Genomic DNA, 22,359 nt, shown 5'->3' on the forward strand with positions numbered 1-22,359 from the left:
AATATGTGACTGATACAGTTGGGAAAATAAGCAAGTCAAACAACAGGGCAGGCAGGAACAAACCAAAGAGCAAGATAGGACTGATAAATTAAACTGCATTTATTTCAATGCAAGAGGCCTAACAGAGAAGGCAGATGAACTCAGGACATGGTTAGGAACGTGGGATACCATAACAATTACAGAAACATGACTTAAGGATGTACAGGACTGGCAGCTTAATGTTCCAGGATACAAATGCATCAGGAAGGACAGAAAGGGAGGTAAGAGAGGAGGGGTAATGGTGTTTTTGATAAGGGATAGCATTACAGCTGTACTGAGGGAGGATATTCCCAGAAATACATCCAGGGAAGTTATTTGGATGGAACCGAGAAATAAGAAAGGGATGATCACCTCATTGGGATTGTATTATTGAACCCCTAATAGTCAGAGGGAAATTGAGAAACAGATTTGTTAGGAGATCTCAATTATCTGTAAGAATAATAGGGTGGTTATGATAGGGGATTTTTAACTTCCCAAACATAGACTGGGACTGCCATAGTTTTAAGGATTTAGATGGAGAGGAATTTGTTAAGTGTGTACAAGAAAATGTTCTAATTCAGTGTGTGGATGTACCTATTAGAGAAGGTGCAAAACTTGACCTACTCTTGGGAAATAAGGCAGAGCAGGTGACTGAGGTGTCAGTGGGGGAGCACTTTGGGGCCAGTGACCATAATTCTATTACTTTTAAAATAGTGATAGAAAAGGATAGACCAGATCTAAACGTTGAAGTTCTAAATTGAAGGAAGGCCAATTTTGATGGTATTAGGCAAGAACGTTCAAAAACTGACTGGGGACAGATGTTCTCAGGTAAAGGGATGGCTGGAAAATGGGAAGCCTTCAGAAATGAGATAACAAGAATCCAGAGAAAGTATATTCCTGTCAGGGTGAAAGGGAAGATTGGTAGGTATAGGGAATGCTGGATGACTAAAGAAATTGAGGGTTTGGTTAAGAAAAAGAAGGAAGCATATGTCAGGTATAGACAGGAGAGATCGAGTGAATCCTTAGAAGAGTATAAAGGCAGTAGGAGTGTACTTAAGAGGGAAATCAGGAGGGCAAAACAGGGACATGAGATAGATTTGGCAAATAGAGTTAAGGAGAATACAAAGGGTTTTAACAAATACATTAAGGACAAAAGGGTAACTAGGGTAACCAAATGCCTTCTTCACTATCCTATCTACCTGCGACTCCACTTTCAAGGAGCTATGAACATGCACTCCAAGGTCTCTTTGTTCAGCAACACTCCCTAGGACATTACCATTAAGCGTATAAGTCCTGCTAAGATTTGCTTTCCCAAAATGCACACCTTGTATTTATCTGAATTAAATTCCATCTGCCAATTCTCAGCCCATTAGCCCATCTGGTCCAGATCCTGTTGTAATCTGAGGTAACCCTCTTCGCTGTCCACTACACCTCCAATTTTAGATCTCATGGAATACAGAGAGAACTAGCCATTTGGATACAGAACTGGCTCAAAGGTAGAAGACAGAGGGTGGTGGTGAAGGGTTGTTTTTCACATTGGAGGCTTGTAACCAGTGGAGTGCCACAAAGATCGGTGCTGGGTCCACTACTTTTCGTATTTATATAAATGATTTGGATGTGAGCATAAAAGGTATAGTTAGTAAGTATGCAGATGAGACCAAAATTGGAGGTGTAGTGGACAACGAAGAACATTACCTCAGATTACAGGTCAGATGGGCCAATGGTCTGAGGAGTGGCAGATGGAGTTTAATTTAGATAAATGTGAGGTGCTGCATTTTGGGAAAGCAAATTTGAGCAGGGCTTATACACTTAATGGTAAAGTCCTGGGGAGTGTTGCTTACAAAGAGACCTTGGAGTGCAGGTTCATAGCTCCTTGAAAGTAGAGTATAAGGAAGATAGGATAGTGAAGAATGCGTTTGGTATGCTTTCCTTTATTGATCAGAGTATTGAGTAAAGGAGTTGGGAGGTCATGTTGCAGCTGTACAGAACATTGGTTAGGCCACTGTTGGAATATTGTGTGCAGTTCTGGTCTCCTTCCTATCGGAAGGCTGTTGTGAAACTTGAAAGGGTTCAGAAAAGATTTACAAGGATGTTGCCAGGGTTGAAGGATTTGAGCTATTGGAAGAGGTTGAATAGGCTAGGGCTGTTTTCCCTGGAGCGTTGAAAGCTGAGGGATGACCTTGTAGAGGTTTATAAAATCACGAGGAGCATGGATAGGATAAATAGACAAGGTATTTTCCCTGGGTTGGGGGAGTACAGAACTAGAGGGCATAAGTTTAGAGTGAGAGGGGAAAGATATAAAAGAGACCTAAGGACAACTTTTTCATGCAGAAGGTGGTACATGTATGCCAGAGGAAGTGGTGGAGACTAGTAGAATTACAACATGTAAAAAGCATCTGGATGGGTATATGAGTAGGAAGGGTTTGGAGGGATATGGGCTGGGTGCTGGCAGGTAGGACTAGATTGGGATGAGATATCTGGTCAGCATAGACGGATTGGACCGTAGGGTCTGTTTCCGTGCTACACATTTCTATGACTCTATGATTCTATGAGATGTGACACCTGCGCCCAAACCTCCCCCTCACCTCCATCCAAGGCCCCTAAGGATCCTTCCACATCCGGCAGAGATTTTCATGCATCTCCACACATGTCGTCTACTGTGTCCGTTGCTCCCAATGTGGTCTCCTCTACACTAGGGGGACAGGATGTCAACTTGCGAAACGTTTTCAGAGAACATCTCTAGGGTACATGCATTAAACAACCCCATCGCCTTGTGGCTGAAGACTTCAACTCCCCTTTCCACTCTGCCTAGGACATGCAAATCCTGGGCTTCCTCCACCGCCAAATCCAAGCCACCCGACGCCTGGAGGAAGAATGCCTCATCTTCCGCCTTGGGACTCTCCAACCACACGGGATCAATGTTGATTTCACCAATTTCCTCATCTCCCCTCCCCCCACCTCATCCCACATCCAACCTCCAACTCGGAACTGCCCTCTTGAACTGTTCTACCTATCCACCTTCTTTCCCACCTATCCTCTCTAACCTATCACCATCACCCCCACCTTCACCTACGTATCGCCTTCCCAGCTACCTTCCCCCCAACCCCACCCCTCTCCCATTTATCTCTCAATGACCTTGGGCCTCCCCCACACTCCTGATGAAGAACTTATGCTTGAAACGTTGACTCTCCTGCCATTCTTACATTAGCATGATTGCATCAGTTGAAGGTCAATGTGATACTGTTGACTATTACTCTCAATTGCATCAACATTATTGATACATCATTGTGATTAACAGTAAGTTTACTACAAAGAGGATTTTGGGCAACACCTGTCTGTATTGTTTGAATACAGAGTACACTGCTTCTCTTTTGATTATCCCTCCAATGAATATCATCTCATGTGTGCGCAGGATGCATTAGATGCTACTTAGCATGGAATTGAACCTTGTCTGCTTTGGTTTTGTGCTGCATTACATGGTGTATTAATCTTCTGAGCCTTTGTTATCATCCTTACAAAACATTATGATCCAGTCCTGAAACTGAAATGAAGCTGGCAGATGGAAATTTCACATAGGTTCAGTAAGGAGCATTCACCTGTCTTGAGGCAACAACTTGCATTTATATAATACCTTTATAAAGTAGGAAGACATCTCAGGGAAGTTCATAGGAACATGGATTATCAATCAATGACACTGAGACATGCGAGGGTGATGGTGGAGGATTGTTTTTGTGACTGTAAGCCTGTGACCAGCAGAGTTCCAGAGAGAGTGGTGCTGGGACCTTTGAAGTGAATGTAGAAAGTATAATTAGTAAGTTTGCAGATGACATTGATGGTGTTGTTAATATTGAGGAGCATGATCTTAGGCTACAGTCTGTTATTATAAATTGGGCAGAGCAATGGCAGATGAAATTTAATCCTGTGATTAAGTTAGTATTCCTGTGAATAAATGTGAGATGATGCATTTTGAGAGATCGAGTAAGGGAAGAATACACAACGATTGGTAGGCCCTAGATGTACTGAGGAACAAAGGTACATATGTACAAGTCCTTAGATCCTGAAGGTATTAGTGCAGATAGACAAGGTGGTGAAGAAGGCATACGGGATGCTTGCCTTCATTAGCTGGGGCATAGAATATTGGAGCCAGGAAGTTTTGTTTCAACTTTATAAAACATCAGTTAGGCCATAGATGATGCACTGTGCAGTTCTGGTTGCCGCACTATCGGAAAAATGTGACTGCACTGGAGAGGGTGCAGAGGAGATTAACCAGGATGTTGCCTGGGATGGAAAGTCAGTTATGAGGAGAAACTAGATAGACTGGGTTTGTTTTCCCTGGATCTGAGGAGGCTTGGGGGAATCTGATTGAGATGTATAACATTATGAGAGGCATAGACAGGATAGATTGTGAGAATCTTTTCCCCACGGCAGACGTGCCTAAGACCGACGCAAGTTTAAGATGAGAAGTAAACAGTTTAGAGGTAATCTGAGGAAAGATTCTTTTACCCGAAGGGTGATAGAAATATGGACCTTGCTGAGATGGTGGTGGAGGGGCAGGTACTCTCACAACTTTTAAGAAGCAGCTGGACAAGCACTTAAAATGCCAAGACATAGTAGGCTATGGGCTGAGTGCAGGTAAATTGGATTCATGTGTTTGGTGTTAGCATAGGCATGGTGGACCAAAGGGCTTATTTCTATGCTGTATGACTCTGTTATGGACAAATGATCAAAGGTTTGGTCAAAAACGTTTTTCAGGAAGGTGGAGAGAGAAGTCAAGAGGTGATGATTTAAAAAAGAAATTCTAGAATTTAGGACCTAGACTGTTAATGGCATAGGCATGAATTGTGGAGAGAAAGTAATGGGGAAAAATGTTTTCTGCTGTTGTGCTTTTTGGGGAGGATTGGAAATTTGTAGATTCTGTACTCTCTGTCCTTGGTACTTCCCGCTGTGTCTAGTTAGCATCCTTCAGTAACAAAATAAATTGGAAATAAGTAATGGCATCAGTTAGTGTGACAATGAAACTGTTGCATTGTTGTGTAAAACAGTTGGTTCACTAATATCATATAGAGAATAAACAATGCTGTCGTTACCTGATCTGTCTTCTATATGATTCCAGTCCCATTTTAATTTGATTCATTCTGAAATAGCCTACCAAGCTATTCAGGTCACGAGTGATTCAAGTATTTGACCCACCACCTTTTAAGGGCAGTTAAAAGTGGATAATAAATGTCAGTCTAATGGAATCTTGATAAAGATTTTTTTTAAAAATGGGGAGAGCATGGATTGCAGTTTGAGTCTGATCCTCTATAAAAGGGATTATAATTGGTTGAGTACTATCTTATATTTCTGTCTCTCATGTTCTGCTCTCAGGACTGGTTCTTTCTGAGCCTTTGCTACCACTGTGGAATGCCTGTTGGTATCTTCACTGAGTTGTCCTTACGCATGTGTAAATTGAAACAGTGAGCCAAGTTTAAGCTGCAGTGACAAACCTGGTGAGCCACAAGCTAGTCACAGGTAGAGAGAGGAAAGAGCCATTTGTGCTGTCTCTGCCATGTTGCTAACCATGCCTTCCCTTTGTAAGACCAATTCTCCACCTTTTCATCATGTTATATGTCATCATTGCTTTCCAGGTAAGCATCCCTCTTCCAATATTTGGATGGTTTTACTCCAGTGGCATCTTGGGCACATTCAAGCAACTCTGTGAGTGAAAAGGTTCTTCCGTGGACAATAAGCAGGAGCAGGAATCCTGGCTAATTCTTAATCCCCATTGAACTATGACATAGGGGTCAAATTGTTATCTTTCCTCATTTGACTCTTGCATTTCTAAATCAGGTGTTGGGACAAGGTATTCACACTTTCCCAATCCATCCTGTACTTTATTACTTCACTTGAGAGAACTGTAGTAGTCATGATAAGCCTTGTGAATGAAGGAACAGATGCAGTTATGTAAACAAATATTTTATTTTGTTGTAAACAGTGCAAATGAGTACTTAATAATAATTAATTTATAACAAACATAATGTAATTAAGGTAAGAAAAAGGTTCAATATTAAATAGATTCAACTTCATCTCAATTAACATAATTTAAACACATTTTCTGCACCAATGATCCTGAAACTGAAATGTATCTTATCCTAAATAGACAACTGATGTACTTTCCCTCTAGAATTCTACAGATTTGATTGTAAAAGATTAATGTGGAAATTGAATAGATTTTAATGATATTACTGTAAACCCAAGGGTTCAAATCACACCTGTATTTATGCTGTCAGTTTTCTACTCTCCTGAAGGCACTGCCTATTAACATATCATTAGGTATGTTAAGCTCTGGTATCTAAAGGGTCTTTTATTTCAAAATGTATTAAAGCTAAGTCGATTCCTTTTCTCTTCATGTCCTTTATTTCTTGAGCAACTGGATGAGGCCACCATGTTTCCAACTGACCAATGTCTGCTTTCTGTTATCAGTTAGATAGATCACAGCACAGCCTGTCCTTGCTCACAGAGATAAGATCCTTGAATCAAGAACTGGTAGGGGTTTACCTTGCCTGGATAGTATCCTGGTTGTCATGATGTGATTAAGTAATACATTGGGGTGTGCCCTTGCCCATCTTTGAGCCATAAATGAACTGGATTCCTGGGCTCTGAAAGTCTTAGATAAATCCTTTGGTTTTATGCTGGATGCCAAAATATACCTACTGCGCTTGTGATATTCTCTTACAGTCTGTTTAGAAGGCACTCCATTCATCCTGGTGCCTATTGCTGAAGGTGTAGCATACACTAGAATTTTACAGTAACTATACAATCACTATTTGCCATTCTTATTACATACAGAAATTACAGAGGTTTCAAGTAGTTTCTCGTGAGTACACTTCCATCTGTGTAACTATATAAATGCTTTACAAAATCTAACAGGCTATTCCATAGAATTTAAAACCATTGTAACTTTCAAAAAGGTGACTTTGTATTAACCATGTTAAATAATCACTGAGTTTTCTGGAACTATATAACCCTGATATATATTAGAAAATACTAAATTAAGCCATGCCTCTGAGTATTAGAATCTTCCATATTTCGTAAGTGATATTCTCTGAACAAACAGAAGTGTTTTTGAACAATTTGATGTGTGTCCACATTTTACAGATGTTTAAATTCCCTGTCATGAAAACATGTTCAAAGACCGGATGTGCCAATTGTCAGTGTTCACCTGATGACGGCATAACCATTTCAGGGCGTTTAGCTCGTATCTGACAAGGAGGAAACAGATAATCAAATGACTAATATCAAGAATAATCCAATTTAAGTTCAAATCAATGTCTGAGATAAAACTTATTCCTCAGCTAACAACATTAAACTGCTGTTTATCTGCTCATTAGCACTTTGGAGATATTCTTCAATTTACCTCAGCTTCTGTGTCTACCTCATCTAAGTTTGGTCTCCAAACACCAGACCCCAACTCATCTTCAAACATTTGGTGTTCATCCAAGCTGTATTTTCCTCTTCTTTTTCCCAGAGGCTTCCCATCATTTTGTGTCGGGGTCTCTGCAGTCAAATCTGGAGGATGTTGGGGTGGAGGAAAAGTTTAGACAAAAATGATATTAACACAACTTGCACAAAAGGCAAGCTAAGTCCAGTGAATGGGACTCTTGTTTCTGAAAATAGCTGCCTTCTGTTATAATGGTGGAGCTAAACTATACTCAGATGACAACTGCTGGCACCATTTTATGTAATGGCCGTCCTCCTAACAATATAAATAATTTGCTCATTTTCCAGCTTTTTTTCAGAAACTTTTATGCCATTTTTGATTGAAAAGAATTCACACTTGTTATTGCTTCTTTAAAATATTTTTTGGTTGCACAATAAACATTTGCTTTTTGCTTAAAATACTTATTCTAATCAAACTTTTCTTCTGCCTTCACACTTTCTCACTCTTATTAGTCAAACTATAACACTGTTTTATTGATTCTCTTAATGCATATCTGTAATTCCAAAGGTTTCATCCATAGCCTTTTCCTGTAATTTCAAACTATCTTGCCAAATCTTATTGACTAAAGTGATTTAAGTCTTCTTTTAACTTCTCCGCTGAGAATTTCTCCTTAAATATAAACATTTTCACCCTTTCTCTGAGAACGTAACTCATTTTAGCTGTCCAATGCCAACTGCTATATTCCAGAGTTATGGTTCAAATTTTACCTGTGTAGCTCTGGTAGGACTCTATATGGTCTACTCAATGTTTTTCAATATCTTCTGCTATTTCTAGCTGTTTCAAGCTTTTTCAGGAAGGTTCAGTATTGTTTTTGACGTTGCTGCACTCACCAAAGCAGACAGACTCCATATACCCTTCAGCTGCTGATTGTTTAAAGATACACTTGCAGTTCTCTGTTTGGAAGTTTTACTTCTTTCTGCTTGGTTGGCTATACCTTTTGTAGAACTGAACATTTCTTCGGGCTATACTCTTCGTGCAATGGTGTGGATAAACTGAATTTTCAGATGAAGACCTCTGGTACCATTTTATACATTGATAATCTACCTCAACTGTCTGAAATACATTGGTTAGTTTCATTGCCATTAATCGTTCTTCTTGGTATTAGTCTAAGCTACTGGTATGTATGGGGACAGTTGCCTACGCAAAGTGTTCACCAGAAAATAGGCTCCGTCTTGATAAACAACAATAGTTTCGAACATAGAACATTACAGCGCAATACAGGCCCTTCGGCACTTAATGTTGCGCCGATCTGTGGAACCAATCTGAAACCCATATATCCAACACTATTCCATTTTCATCCATATGTTTATCCAATGACCAATTAAATGCCCTTAAAGTTAGTGAGTCTACTACTGTTGCAGGCAATGCGTTCCACGCCCTTACTACTCTGAGTAAAGAATCTACCTCTATCCTATATCTATCATCCTTCAATTTAAAGCTATGTCCCCTCATGCTAGCCATCACCATCTGAGGAAAAAGGCTCTCACTGCCCACCCTATCTAACCCTCTGATTATCTTATACGCTTCAATTAAGTCACCTGTCAACATTCTTCACTCTAACAAAAGCAGCCTCAAATCCCTCAGCCTTTCCTCATTAAACCTTCCCTCCATACCAGACAACCTCCCTGTAAACCTCCTCTGAATCCTTTCCTAAGCCTCCACATCCTTCCTATAATGTGGTGACCAGAACTGTACACAATACTCCAACTGCAGCCACACCAGAGCTTTATACAGCTGCAGCATGACCTCATGGCTCCAAAACTCAATCCTTTACAATTAGGGCTAACACACCGTGTATGCCTTCTTAACAACCCTATCTATCTAGGTGGCAACCTTCAGGATCTATGTACTTGGACACCGGGTTCTCCATGCTCATCTACCAAGAATCTTACCATTAGCCCAGTATTCTGCATTCCTGTTACTCCTTTCAAAGGGAATCACCTCCCACTTTTCGACATTAAACTCCAATTGCCACCTTTTAGCCCAGCTCTGCAGCTTATCTATGTCCCTTTGTAGCCTGCAATATCCTACAGCACTATCCACAACTCCACCGACCTCAGTATCATCTGCAAATTTACTAACCTATCCTTCTACGCCCTCATAGAGTCATAGAGATGTACAACATGGAAACAGACCCTTCGGCCAACCTGTCCATGCCGATCAGATATTCCAACCCAATCTAGTCCCACCTGCCAGCACCCGGCTCATATCCCTCCAAACCCTTCCTATTTATATACCCATCCAAATGCCTCTTAAATGTTGCAATTGTACCAGCATCCACACACGTACCACCCTCTGCCTGAAAAAGTGGCCCCTTTGGTCTCTTTTATATCTTTCCCCTCTCACCCTAAACCTATGCCATCTAGTTCTGGACTCCCCGACCCCAGGGAAAAGACTTTGTCTATTTATCCTATCCATGCTCCTCATAATTTTGTAAACCTCTATAAGGTCACCCCTCAGCCTTCGACACTCCAGGGAAAACAGCCCCAGCCTGTTCAGAGGTCTCTTTGTTCAGCAACACTCCCTAGGACCTTACCATTAAGTGTATAAGTCCTGCTGAGATATAAAAATGACAAACAGAAGTGGCCCCAAAATAGATACTTGCGGTAAACCACTAGTAACTAAACTCCAGAATGAACATTTTCCGTCAACCACCACCCTCTGTCTTTCAGCTCACCAATATCTGGTCCAAACTGCTAAATCACCCTCAATCCCATACCTCTAGATTTACTGCAATAACCTACAGTGGGGATCCTTATCAAATCCTCACTGAAATCCATATATACCACATCAACTGTTTTACCTTCATTCACCTGTTTGGTCACCATCCCAAAAAACTCAATAAGATTTGTGAGGCACAACCTACTCTTCAGAAAACCATGTTGACTATCCCTAATCAACTTATTCCTCTCAAAATGATTATAAATCCTATCTCTTATAACTTTATCCAAAATTTTACCCACAACTGAAGTAAGGCTCACTGGTCTATAATTACCAGGGTTGTCTCTACTCCTCTTCTTGAACAAGGGAACAACATTTGCTATCCTCCAGTCTTCTGGCACTATTCCTGTCGACAATGATGACATAAAGATCAAAGCCAAAGAATCTGCAATCTCCTCCATGGCTTCCCAGAGAATCCTAGGATAAATCCCATCTGGCCCTGGAGACTTACCTATTTTCACACTTTGCAGAATTCCTAGCACCTCCTTCTTGCGAACGTTAATCCCGTCCAGTCTAGTAGTCTATGTCTCAGTATTCTCAACAACATTGTATATTCCCAGTGTGAACACTGACAAAAAATATTCGCACTTCCCCGAATCCTTGGACTCCATGCACAACTTTCCACTACTATCCTTGATTGGCCCTAATCTTTCAATAGTCATTCTTTTATTCCTGATATACCTATAGTTTATTACATTGTACTAACATCACAATACATTATGTTTAGGATACATGATTGTCTCTTGTATTACAACTTAACTGTGATAATCATGACCAACTGTTCTGCATGCCATCACAAAGTCTATAAAATCACCAAAATGACCAATTTTCCTAACTGACTGCTATTCAGAACAGAAACAGTTCAAACCAAGTTTCCTCCAATCACAATAAAATAGCTCTACTTATTCTAACACCCAACTTTAACAAAAACGGTGAATATGAAGGATTTCTATTCTACTACTTTACTTAAACTATACCCCTTCAAAAACCCCAAGTACATACTCACTCAATCATGATTAAGTTCATACTGTACATGGCAACAGAATAAAAACATGGTAATAAAATTCTGAAGATCAAAAGTATAGACTACAAGTTGTAAAGTTATTTACTTGTGCCCCTTTTAATTATTGTATTGATGACAGTAGATAAAATATGCACTGGCTTATGGTGTAATAAGTTGAGTCCCTTCCTAAACTCTATTAGTATAACTGAGAGGGTAACCCACTGAAGTCCAACTTCCTCTTGGTTGAAAACAGCACCTGTAACATAGAGGATCCAGGTGGACTTCCATGCTTTGAGGCTTCATCCACCAATTGGGACTCCAGCCTTTGGCTAACGTTTGGGGACAATCTAAAGTTGCTAAACCTGCTGCCATTGGCTTAATGTAGTGTGTATCCATAAGCTGTAAATAACCTTTAAACTGTTCCAGGTAGGAATTTCTCATTCATGTACTAGAGCTACAATTAATTATATCAACAGAACATACATGGAGCTAGATTGATATTTTTAATCAAGCTATTCTGATATGTTATGACAGAGGAGCATTTTGAACCCAGGCCTTCCAGCTCAGATGTAGGGCCATTACTACTGCACCACATAAGCCCTACATATGATGGTTTTGCTAATTGTCTAGACTCACTACTGCCTTTGTACTGATTTGATCAAGCACAGCCATTCCTATGAATTGAAAAGCCTCATTGCACATACTGTTCTCTGAAACATCACCTAAGTGGGTAAAGTAACAGAGTACAAAGAACAATTACAATGCTGTAGAAAAGAGAGGGCAATGAATTGGCAGATAATAAAGCACATTTATATATAAATTTGCACACAATCAAATCATCAGGGGAAACAATCAGGTAAAGCATTAAACTAGTTCCCACTGTTAAATTGAGGCACATACCTGTTTGTGGAAATCTGAAATATTCTTCATCTATTGAATACCACTTGAGTGAGTGTCGACGGTCAGAGCCCCTGAGGAAAAGAACAGCTCCTTCAATTAGTTTTTAATTCATTCTCAGAATGTCGGTGTTGTTGACAAAACTGGTCAACTGGCCTATCAAGTCTGTATTGCCAAAGCTAAATCTACATTATTCCCACTTCCAGCACTTGGCCCACTGTTTTGAATATTACAACATTTCAGGTGCTCATGCAAACATTATTTAAACGTTGTAAAATTACCCCCCCCCCCTCACCATAGTGCATTCCAGACCCCCACAATCCTCTGAGTGAAAAAAGCTTTACCTCAAAATCCCTTAAATCTCCTGCCTTTCACCTTAAAATTATTTCTGTTTGTTATTGACCGTTCAACTGAGAGGAACAGCTGTTTTCTATCCACCATGTCCATGCCCCTCATAATCTTATGCACCTCCTCTCTCAGGTCCCCTCTCAGCCTTCTCTTCTCCAAAGAAAACAACCCTAGCTTATCCAGTCTCTTTTCTTAGCTAAACTGCTCCATCCTAGGCAACATACTGGTGAATCTCCTCTGCAACCTCTCCAGCGCAATCACATCCTTCCTATTGTATGATGACCAGAATTGCACATAGGACTCCACCTGTAGCCAAACCAGAATCCTGTACAACTCACTTACAACCTCCCTACTTGTATAAACTATACCTTGACTTATAAAGTGTTGTGCCCCATATGCCTTCTTCGCAGCCCAGTTATCGTGCCTTGCCACCTTCAGGAATTCGTGGACCAACATCCCAAGGTTCCTCTGTTTCTCTCAGCTTCCTAAATTTCTGCCATTCAGTCGATTTATTTATTGGTAGAAAGTTAAGACTGCAGATGGTGGAGATCAGAGTCGAGAGTGTGGTGCTGGAAAAGCACAGCAGGTCAGGCAGCATCCGAGGAGCAGGAGAATCGATGTTTCCGGCATCAGCCCTTCATCAGGAATGAGGCTTGTGGGCCAGGGGGCTGTGGGATAAATGGGAGGGGGGGTGGGGCTGGGGGGGAAGGTAGCTGAGAATGCAATAGGTAAATGAAGGTGAGGGAGAAGGTGATAGGTTGAAAAGGAGGGTGGAGCGGATGGATGGGAAAGGTGATGGACAGGTCAGGAGGGCGGTCCCGAGTTGGAGATTTGGGACTGGGATAATGTGAGGCGAGGAGAAATGAGGAAATTTGAAATCCACATTGATCCCATATGGCCCAGGACCTGGGCCTTCTCCATCGCTAAACCTTTACCACCTGACACCTGGAGGAAGAACACCTCATATTCTGCCTTGGGACTCTCCAACCACATGGGATCAATGTGGATTTCAAGTTTCCTCATTCCCCTCCCCCCACATTATCCCAGTCCCAAGCCTCCAATTCGGCACTGCTCACTTGACCTGTCCATCACCTTTTCCATCTGTCTGCTCCACACTCCTCTCCAACCTATCACCTTCTCCCTCACCTTCATTTACCCATTGCATTCTCAGCTATCTTCCCCCTAGCCCCATTCCCCTCCCATTTATCTCTCAGCGTCCCCCCCCCGGCCCACAAGCCTCATTCCTAATGAAGGGCTTATGCCTGAAATGTCAATTCTCCTGGTCTTTGGATGCTGCCTGGCCTGCTGTGCTTTTCCAGCACCACACTGGCAAGGTTTTATTACCCATTCTTAGTTACACCTTAAAGATGGCAGTGAGCTGCTTTCTCCTTGAACTGCTATGATCCATGTTGTGAAGGTCTACGCTGTCACCTTGGAAATTGCAGGATTTTAACCCAGTGACAAATAAAAGGAACAACAATGCATTTTTAAGTCAGGCTGGTGGGTGACTTGGAGGGAATTTGCATGTGGTGGTTTCCTAATGTATCTGCTGCTCTTGCCCTTTGATATGCAGAGGTCAATAGTTTGGAAGGTGCGATTAAGGACCAGTGATGGAGGGAGTGAACATATGAAGTAGTGGATGGGCTGTCAATCAAGTGGGCTGCTGTTCCTGAGTGGTGTCAATGTTCTTGAGTGTAGTTGGAGCTGCACCCATCCAGGCAAATGGAGACTGTTCCATCAAATTCCCCAGGAATTCACAATAACTTCTAAGTGGTCTCCCAGTTAAAGTCCTGTTGGCTGGCACCCCACTCTTTGTCATTACAATCAGAACGGGCAATCATCAATCTTCACAAGCTCCAGTGGTCAAACATCACCCTATCAAGACTCAAACAACTAATCACCTTCACTGGCAATTTCATCCGCCATCCCAAGTGAAATGCATTGGGCAGTCTCCAACTGTATTTGATGGCACTTTATAGATATAACTTTATTCTGTGTCTAATTCATGCTGTGGGAGAATTGGTGCAATAGTGTGGGGTGCTTTTCTCTGCATCTCACCTGCCTTGGTGGAGTTTAATTTGAGCAGTGTAAAAGAGCTTTACTCTGTATCTAACCAGGGCCATACCTGTCCTGGGAGTGTTTGATAGGAAAATGTAGAAGGAGCTAGAATCCATGCATAATACATGTTATAATTGAATAGGGAGTATTTAACAGATACTTGAACTGAACCTTTTCCATTAGCCAACATTGCTATTCCTCCTCAAAATGAGCCTAAAATACAACACAGCCCTTTCCTGAAGAAGGACTTATGCCTGAAACGTCGATTCTCCTGCTTCTTGGATGCTGCCTGACCTGCTGCGCTTTTCCAGCAACACATTTTCAGCTCTAAAATACAACACAAACAAGCACAAGGTTAATACATACCGTGATCTTTTTCTCCGATAGCAAAATATAATAGTAATGATGATGACAAGGAGGAGGAGCAGACCAGCTGCCAACACACCAAACAGCACACCATAGAATCTTGAGTTCCTTGTGAATGTTTGACAGTGTTTCCCTGTATATTGGTAAAATGTATGCTGATAACACCTGAGAGAAGAATTCAGAATGAAAGTGAATGAAATCAGCTGTAGTTCTGTACAACAGACAGAAGATCATCCCAAACAGAAACCTGTGACCACTGACTGAGTGAATTAACAAACAGTAGAAGGGATCGAACTCCATCAATAGTTCAAATGATAAAGGTCTCATCTCACGTGCTACACAGACTAAGGAAATCTCCTTTGTGACATCCTATTTGGTGATTAGGATGTCTGAGTTAGCTTCATTGTTCAAGTTAGACATCAGAACATTCTTATCTCTAAGTCTAAAGGTCATAATTTCCATCGTTTGATGCCGCACTCATCTTGAACACATAATCCAGGCCAACACTTCCATTGTGAAAGAGTGTGGTTGTTGGAGGGACACTAGTAAAAGAGTGCTGCACTGCCAGAGAAGCAGTACTGAGGGAATGCTTCATTGTTGGAGGAACAGTGCAGAGAAATGGCTGAACTGTCAGAGGAGTAGGATTAATAGAGTGCTGCACTGTTGAAGGAGCAGTGCTGAAAAGTTGGCATGGTGACTTAACAGTTAGCACTGCTGGCTCATGGTGCCAGGGACCCAGGTTTGATCCCACCTTCAGGTGGCTGTCTCTGTGGAGATGGAAACTTCTCCCCATGTAGACATGGGTTTCCTCTGGGTGCTTTGGTTTTCTCCCAAAGATGTGCAGGTTAGGTAGGTTGGCCATGCAAAATTGCCCATTGTGTCCAGGGACGTGCAAGCCAGGTGAATTAGTTAGGTGATTATAGATATATGGTAGGGGAGGGGGGGTGGGTCTGGGTGGGATGTCCTTCAGAGGGTCGGTGTGGATTTGATGGGTCAAATGACCTGCTTCCACACTGTAGGAATTCTATGATTCTAAGAGTGCTGTACTTAAAGAGGATTAGTACTCAGGGAGTGTTGCGTGTTTGGATGGTCTGTATTGACAAGCATTGAACTGTTTGAAATGACATTTATCGAACAAAAGGTTAAACCAAAGTATTATTTGACTATTTTGAACCAATGTTTAGCACTGCTGTCAGAAACGAAGAGAAAACCTCCCAATAATCTGGCCAACAGTTATTCCTCAACCAGCATCACTAAATAGACTAATTGGTTATTTCTGTAAATTTCTGCTTGTGGGACATTGCTGGGCAGAGACTGGTTCCCAATGCTTCCCTCCATTACAAAAGGACCTACTGTACAAATGTATTTCAGTGACTGTGAAACATTTTGTGCTGAGAATGTGATTAGATTAGAGATTAGATTACTTACAGTGTGGAAACAGTCCTTCGGCCCAACAAGTTCACACCGACCCTCCGAAAAGCAACCCACCCAGACCCATTCCCCTACATTTACCCCTTCACCTAACACTACGGGCAATTTAGCATGGCCAATTCACCTAACCTGTACATCTTTGCACTGTGGGAGGAAACTGGAGCACCCGGAGGAAACCCACACAGACATGGGGAGAATGTACAAACTCTACACAGACAGTCACCCGAGGCGGGAATTGAACCCGGGTCGCTGGCGCTGTGAGGCAGCCGTGCTAACCACTGTGCCACCGTACTGCCAATAATAGGCGCCCACTAATATGAGAGGCAGTATATAAATGCAATCTCTTTCTTATTAGCCAAGATTCCAAGTTCTACTCATTGATTGGTGATACTTTTTCGAAAGTATGTTTGGCTGTAAAGTCTCAGAAAGAGCACTTGTGATCTCCTGATATGTAAAGCCCGGGTCTGAAACCACTGTTGGCTGCACAGACTCAAAAACAACAGCCACCAACTGTCTAGGTCCAGACATTAAGAATTAGCATTTTCACTATGTTCTGGAGAGTAGTTCGTGCCAGTGAAATTCTACCTCAAGGAGAGGCAGCACTAAGTCTATACTCACAGACAGGTAGAGCCATCAACTTGATTGAGACAGTGTCCATTATTGTTACAGACTGCAGGATTTCTTTTGCAGGGCCCCTCACAAATACAGTGGTTTCCACTGCCACAGTTCAATTTGTAACTTGCAAACTTTATATCACACGTCATGTTCAATTCTGTGACATCTAAAGAAGTTAATAAACATGAAAGATCAGAGTGTCAGGAATTTGGATACCTCACTAAAAGCACAGGCAACATATAATTTTCAATTTTGAAGCAATAGTCACTTCCTAAATCTACTGAGACTACGGCGCCATGGAGTGTAGCACCTTTAGCTTGCAAAGACTATGAAGAAAGCTGAGATAGATCAAAAGCAAGGTTTCCTCCTCTTCCATTCTCCTGACAATTTTGATCCAAATCATCCAATCTGGGTGAGAAACCCTGTTTCTGACACTGATCTGACAAAAATTACTTACGTTGTTCTAATGTTTTAGCCTGTCTTCTAATGGAGGATCCCATAAAACTTGCCAACTGCAGGAATTGTTTATTCTTATGAGGTAATCAGTTTCCCTCTTTTTAACCCCTCCTCCCCGTTTTGGATTGGTAAGTATTTTTATTTTATTCGTAACATGCAGCTATCACATTTCAATTAAATCTTAGTTAACTACATCATAACAAAGGAACAAATTCCAAGGTTTTCATGAGTGAAAGAAAAAGGAATTTGAATTACCCACAATCTCAAAAACTGATTAAAAAAATTGACAGCAAACACACACAAATGCAAGTTATAAGTTTAATAAACAAGGGGAGAGGGTGTCAGATGCAAACAGGAAAATAAAAGCTAATATAACGTTCTTGATTTGTGAGAGTGAAACCTGAGTCCAGGCCTGCTTTGCTGTTATCTTATTTCCTCCTCAGTAGTGAAATAGCAACAGAACTCTTATTCATGGTGACTGGCTGATTTCCCAAGCTTTCAAATAGCAGTTTCCTTTGAGATATAATAAGGCACTGGCAAAGTGATAGAGAGTTCCAAATTCATCTTCCCTTCTGTCTGCTTTGCTGCTTTAAAAAAACTACTGATACCAAGTCCATTTGTGTATTCTGGAGTGCCTTCATGGTTTCCCAAGCTGAAAATTCCACAGGCAACCTTTCATATCTCATGTGAATTAGCAATGCAAATATGAACTAAATAGGATGCAAACTTCCTGGTGGTGGCTCAGTTGTCTGGTTTCACTGTCTTGCAATGAAATGGTAATTTCATTGGAGATGGTTTGGTGTTTTCCATATAGATTCCCTGGATTTACCTCAGTCTGTGGACAGGTGATCACAGCAGGCATTTTAAGCCTGCATTTGATCTCTTTAAAAATTGCTTCAGATCATGAAGGTCTCAGAGATAAAATCAGATGGTAGAGTCATAAAGACAAACAACATAGAAACAGACCTTTCAGTCCAACCAGAGCATGTCAACCATAATCCCAAACTAGACTAGTCCCACCTGCCTGCGCTTGGCCCTTAACCCTCCAAACATTTCTTATTCTTTACTTATCCAAATGTCTTTTAAATGTTGCAATGTATCCGCATCCATCACTTTCTCTGGAAATTCATTCCACAACGTTGCCCCTTATGTCTTTTTAAATCTTTCTCCGCTCATCTTAAAAATGTGCCCCCTGGTCTTGAAATCCCAAACCCTAGGGAAACAACAACTGCCATTCACCTTATCTAAACACTTCACGATTTTATGAACCTCTTTAAGGTCACCTCTCAACTCCTGCATTCCAGTGAAAAACGTACCCGCCTATCCAGTCTCTCCATTCGCAAACCCTCCATTCGCGGTAACGCCCTGGTAAATCTTTTCTGATCAAGGTTGCATATCTATAGTCCATGTCGATGGTAATCCTAACACCTTGCAGAGAGAATCTTTTCAGTAACCTAGACCCTTCTGTGTGAGACTAGTTGCCATTTTCTGCTAGGTAAGGTGTTTAAATGTCACACAACTTCTTAAAAGCTACAAAGAGAAAGGGTACAATGAGTGGGGTAAATGCATAAGGGGGTAAAGTTGGCAGACATGTGGTTTGGTAGATATTGAGGGGTAGGGTCTGGATTTTCTGGGGGAGAATGAAGTTTGAAGGGGAGTTAGAGAATTAAAGTGTTGATATGTGAGACCTGCTGAGTTCCTCCAGCAATTTCTGGTTCTTTTTCAGATCTTCAACATGAGCAGTTCTTTGTTTTATTAAGGTACTGGTGAGGTTGATTGCTGAAGCCTGCTTGGGGGTGGAGATTGGGAGTTGGAGGATTGGAGCAGGCATCGTGGAAGGTCAGAGAGAAGCAGGAGCATTAAGAGGGTGTTAGGGGTGAGGGCAGTTTGGAAGGAATCAAAGTCAAGTCATATCAGGTCAGTGGGAGTTAGGGGACTGGGTTGCGGGTAATTGGGTAGTGAAGTTAGGTCAAATTGGATTGAGGGGGTAGTTAGAAGGCTGGCAGGGAAGATGGGTAATTGGGTGATGAGGTCAGGTCAAACCACATTAAAGGGGAGTTAGGGGACGAGGGGATAGTTGGAAGTTGAGGCTAGATTGAGAAGGAGTTGGGGAAGTGGTAAGGAATCAGGGGCTGGGGGAATTGGAGGGTAATGGGAGCCTCCGTTAGTGAGATTGGATCAGGTCAGCTTCCTGTAGGGAAGGAGGATGTGAGTATTGAGGTTAAAGGTGGAGTCAGGTTGGTGGGGATAGGTGACAGTTGTGTAATTACTAAGAAATTAGACGTGATTTTAATTTCTCTTAACATCTCCTAAGTAACTATCCAGGATTTGTAAATCTATTCAAAGTCCTAGCTCAGAATTTTAGAAGGGTCCTGTTGAAGAAGGGAAGTTAGAACTTCAAACTTTCCAGGCAGTTCCCTCAGAGTGATTGCAACGTATAGATATCTTTGGAGCAGGTTTTTCTCCAATGATCTGGAGACCTGAATATCTGGGCCATTGTCTCTTGTTAGATATGGTTTTTCAGAACAGTACTTTGCCATTTTCCCCATTTAATCCTAGACAGTGACTATCGTCAAGAGTCTCCAGTGTGGAGGAATCCAGGAGCCAGTGGATATCTGTACTCCAGCATGAGTCGCCAGGAGTAAAGTGTAGTAAGAAAACGTTAAAGAAGTTGAGTGAATATTGCATATGGCATGTCTATCAGTGTAATACCTACTCGTGATCAGTGGAGGTGGAGCATAAACACGAGTGAGAGTCACGGTGGTATGCACAGATGCTGTAAGATTTTCCAGCAGATCCGTGTTGTTAACAATGTTCAGCACTCTTGTTGCAAGGCCATTGTTTAAATAATTGATTTCTGCCTGATTGGCACTGTAGTTATAGAGTCCGCTGCTATTTGTTACAATGCTTCCTGCTCTATGGAGAAAAATAATCAGGGTTAGGTTACACCTTCTTCACAATATGCACAAGATATAAAGCTTAAAATTACATCCCAAAGACAGTAATGTAAAGGAAGCCTGGAGGCAAGGGATTGCAGCCTTGAGAGAGTGTAGGCATGGAACAGCAGAGCAGTGGCAGTATGAAAGAATAATAGGACTGTTAACATTGTACAATTGTTTAAAAAGCGAGAAAATGATAAACATTTAAGACCAGTCCATCTCATCTTAGTGGTGAGCAAATTATTGAAAACAAAATTGAAGGATTGGTTAAAAAAATGAATGCCCTTTGAATCCAAGGGAAAATTGGCAAGTTGGTCTAAAATTGGATCAGTGACAGGAATTGAAAAGGGTTATAGTTAGTGAATGTTTGTGCAACTCAAAGGCTGTTTCCTGTTGGGGTCACAGGGCTCAGCACTGGATCCCTTACTTTTAGAAGTTTGCAGGTGTAGAAGAAAGCAGTAGACCATAGGGAGAAAACTATGGCCTGATCAGATCAGTGGAAAAGTGACAAATGGAATTCAATCCAGAGGGAAGTGAGGTAATGCAGTTTAGAAGAGCAACAAACACAAGGGAATAAATAATGAATGATAGAAGGACAGAGGAACTTCAGAATGCATGTCCTGAATGTACCAGACAGGTAGATAAGATTGTTTGGAAGTCATATGGAACTTACTTTTCTTTATGAGCCGAGGCATTAACCATAACAGCAAGGAAAGAATGCTACACAGTAGAAAAACTAACCGGACCACACTTACAATATTGTGTACAGTTCTGATCATTGCATTACTGGAAGAACAAAGAACAAAGATAATTTACAGCCCAGGAACAGCCCTTTTGGCCCTTCAAGCCTGAGCCGATCCAAATGTACTGTCTAAACCTGTCGGTCAATTCCTAAGCATCTGTATCCCTCTGCTCCCCACCTACTCATGCATCTGTCCAGACGCATCTTAAATGAATCTACCCTGCCTGCCTCGACCACCTCTGCTGGCAATGCGTTCCAGAAGTCCACCACCTCTGTGTGGAGTACTTACCGTGTGTATTCCCCTTAAACTTTCCAACTCTCACCTTGAAAGCATGACCTCTCGTTATTGAATCCTTCAGTCTGAGAAAAAGCTTGTCTCTATCCACCCTGTCTATACCCTTCATGATTTTGTAAAACTCAGTCAAGTCCTCCCTCAATCTCCTTTTTTCTAGTGAAAATAAACCTAACCTACTCAACCTCTCTTCATAGCTAGCACCTTCATATCAGGCAACATCCTCGTAAACCTTCTCTGCACCCTCTCCGAAGTGTCCACATCCTTTTGGTAATGTGGCGACCAGAACTGTACACAGTATTCTAAATGCAATCGAACCAATGTCTTGGAAGTATGTGATCATATTAGAGAGGTTCAGAGATTTACCAGGATGTATCATTTTATTCACATACGCGATGTTGGTATCGCTGACTGGGTCAGCCTTCATTGCCTTTCCTTAATTGGCCAGGAGAAGATGATGGTGAGCTACCATCCTGAACCACTGCAGTCCTTGAGGTGTAGCTACATCCACAGCATTATTGGGATGCTGCCATTTAAAAAGTTAGCTATGAGGAAAGTTTGGACAGTTTGTTTTCTTTAGGACAGAAGAGGCTGAGGTGACAATCATTTGGGTTGGATAAGATTATGAGGGTCCTAAATAGAGTGAATAGGAAGAATCTAATCCCCTTAGCAGACAGACTAATAATCACGAAGCACTGTTTTAAAGTAATTGGTAGAAGATCTTACATGTACCAGGAATAATATTTGCAATGAGCCCAATGCAACCTTTGTCAATGTATATATAAGGCAGCAACAGGGTCTGCAGGAAGTTTGGCTGATTTCCTCACTACACACTCCAAAGTGCTGAGGTTAGTTGTCTCATAAAATTGGAACCAAGGTTGAGATCAAATCATTTAACATGTACGTAATCCAATTTACAGCCTTTGGCATGTGAACTGAGCTACTCCCTTCCTAAACCAATTGAGACAGGATTGTAAATAAAAAAATCTCTAA

At 41.5% G+C, this 22,359-nt stretch overlaps 1 protein-coding gene across 1 annotated transcript in view; it reads right to left on the bottom strand.

Annotated features, from left to right (window-relative positions):
* Nucleotides 1-5,991: 5,991 nt before the first annotated feature.
* The window catches only part of LOC122540105 (mucin-17-like), a 30,556-nt gene continuing 14,188 nt past the window's right edge, over nt 5,992-22,359 (bottom strand). The window contains exons 6-11 of the mRNA XM_043675416.1: nt 20,110-20,309; nt 16,941-17,103; nt 14,892-15,056; nt 12,123-12,193; nt 7,415-7,566; nt 5,992-7,259 (exon numbers count right to left, since the gene is read on the bottom strand). Of these exons, the coding sequence (XP_043531351.1) occupies nt 7,209-7,259; nt 7,415-7,566; nt 12,123-12,193; nt 14,892-15,056; nt 16,941-17,103; nt 20,110-20,309 (802 nt within the window). The 3' untranslated portion in view covers nt 5,992-7,208. The remainder of the gene's footprint in view (nt 7,260-7,414; nt 7,567-12,122; nt 12,194-14,891; nt 15,057-16,940; nt 17,104-20,109; nt 20,310-22,359) is intronic.

Source organism: Chiloscyllium plagiosum, chromosome 34, assembly GCF_004010195.1.
Source record: "Chiloscyllium plagiosum isolate BGI_BamShark_2017 chromosome 34, ASM401019v2, whole genome shotgun sequence".
Lineage (NCBI taxonomy): Eukaryota > Metazoa > Chordata > Chondrichthyes > Orectolobiformes > Hemiscylliidae > Chiloscyllium > Chiloscyllium plagiosum.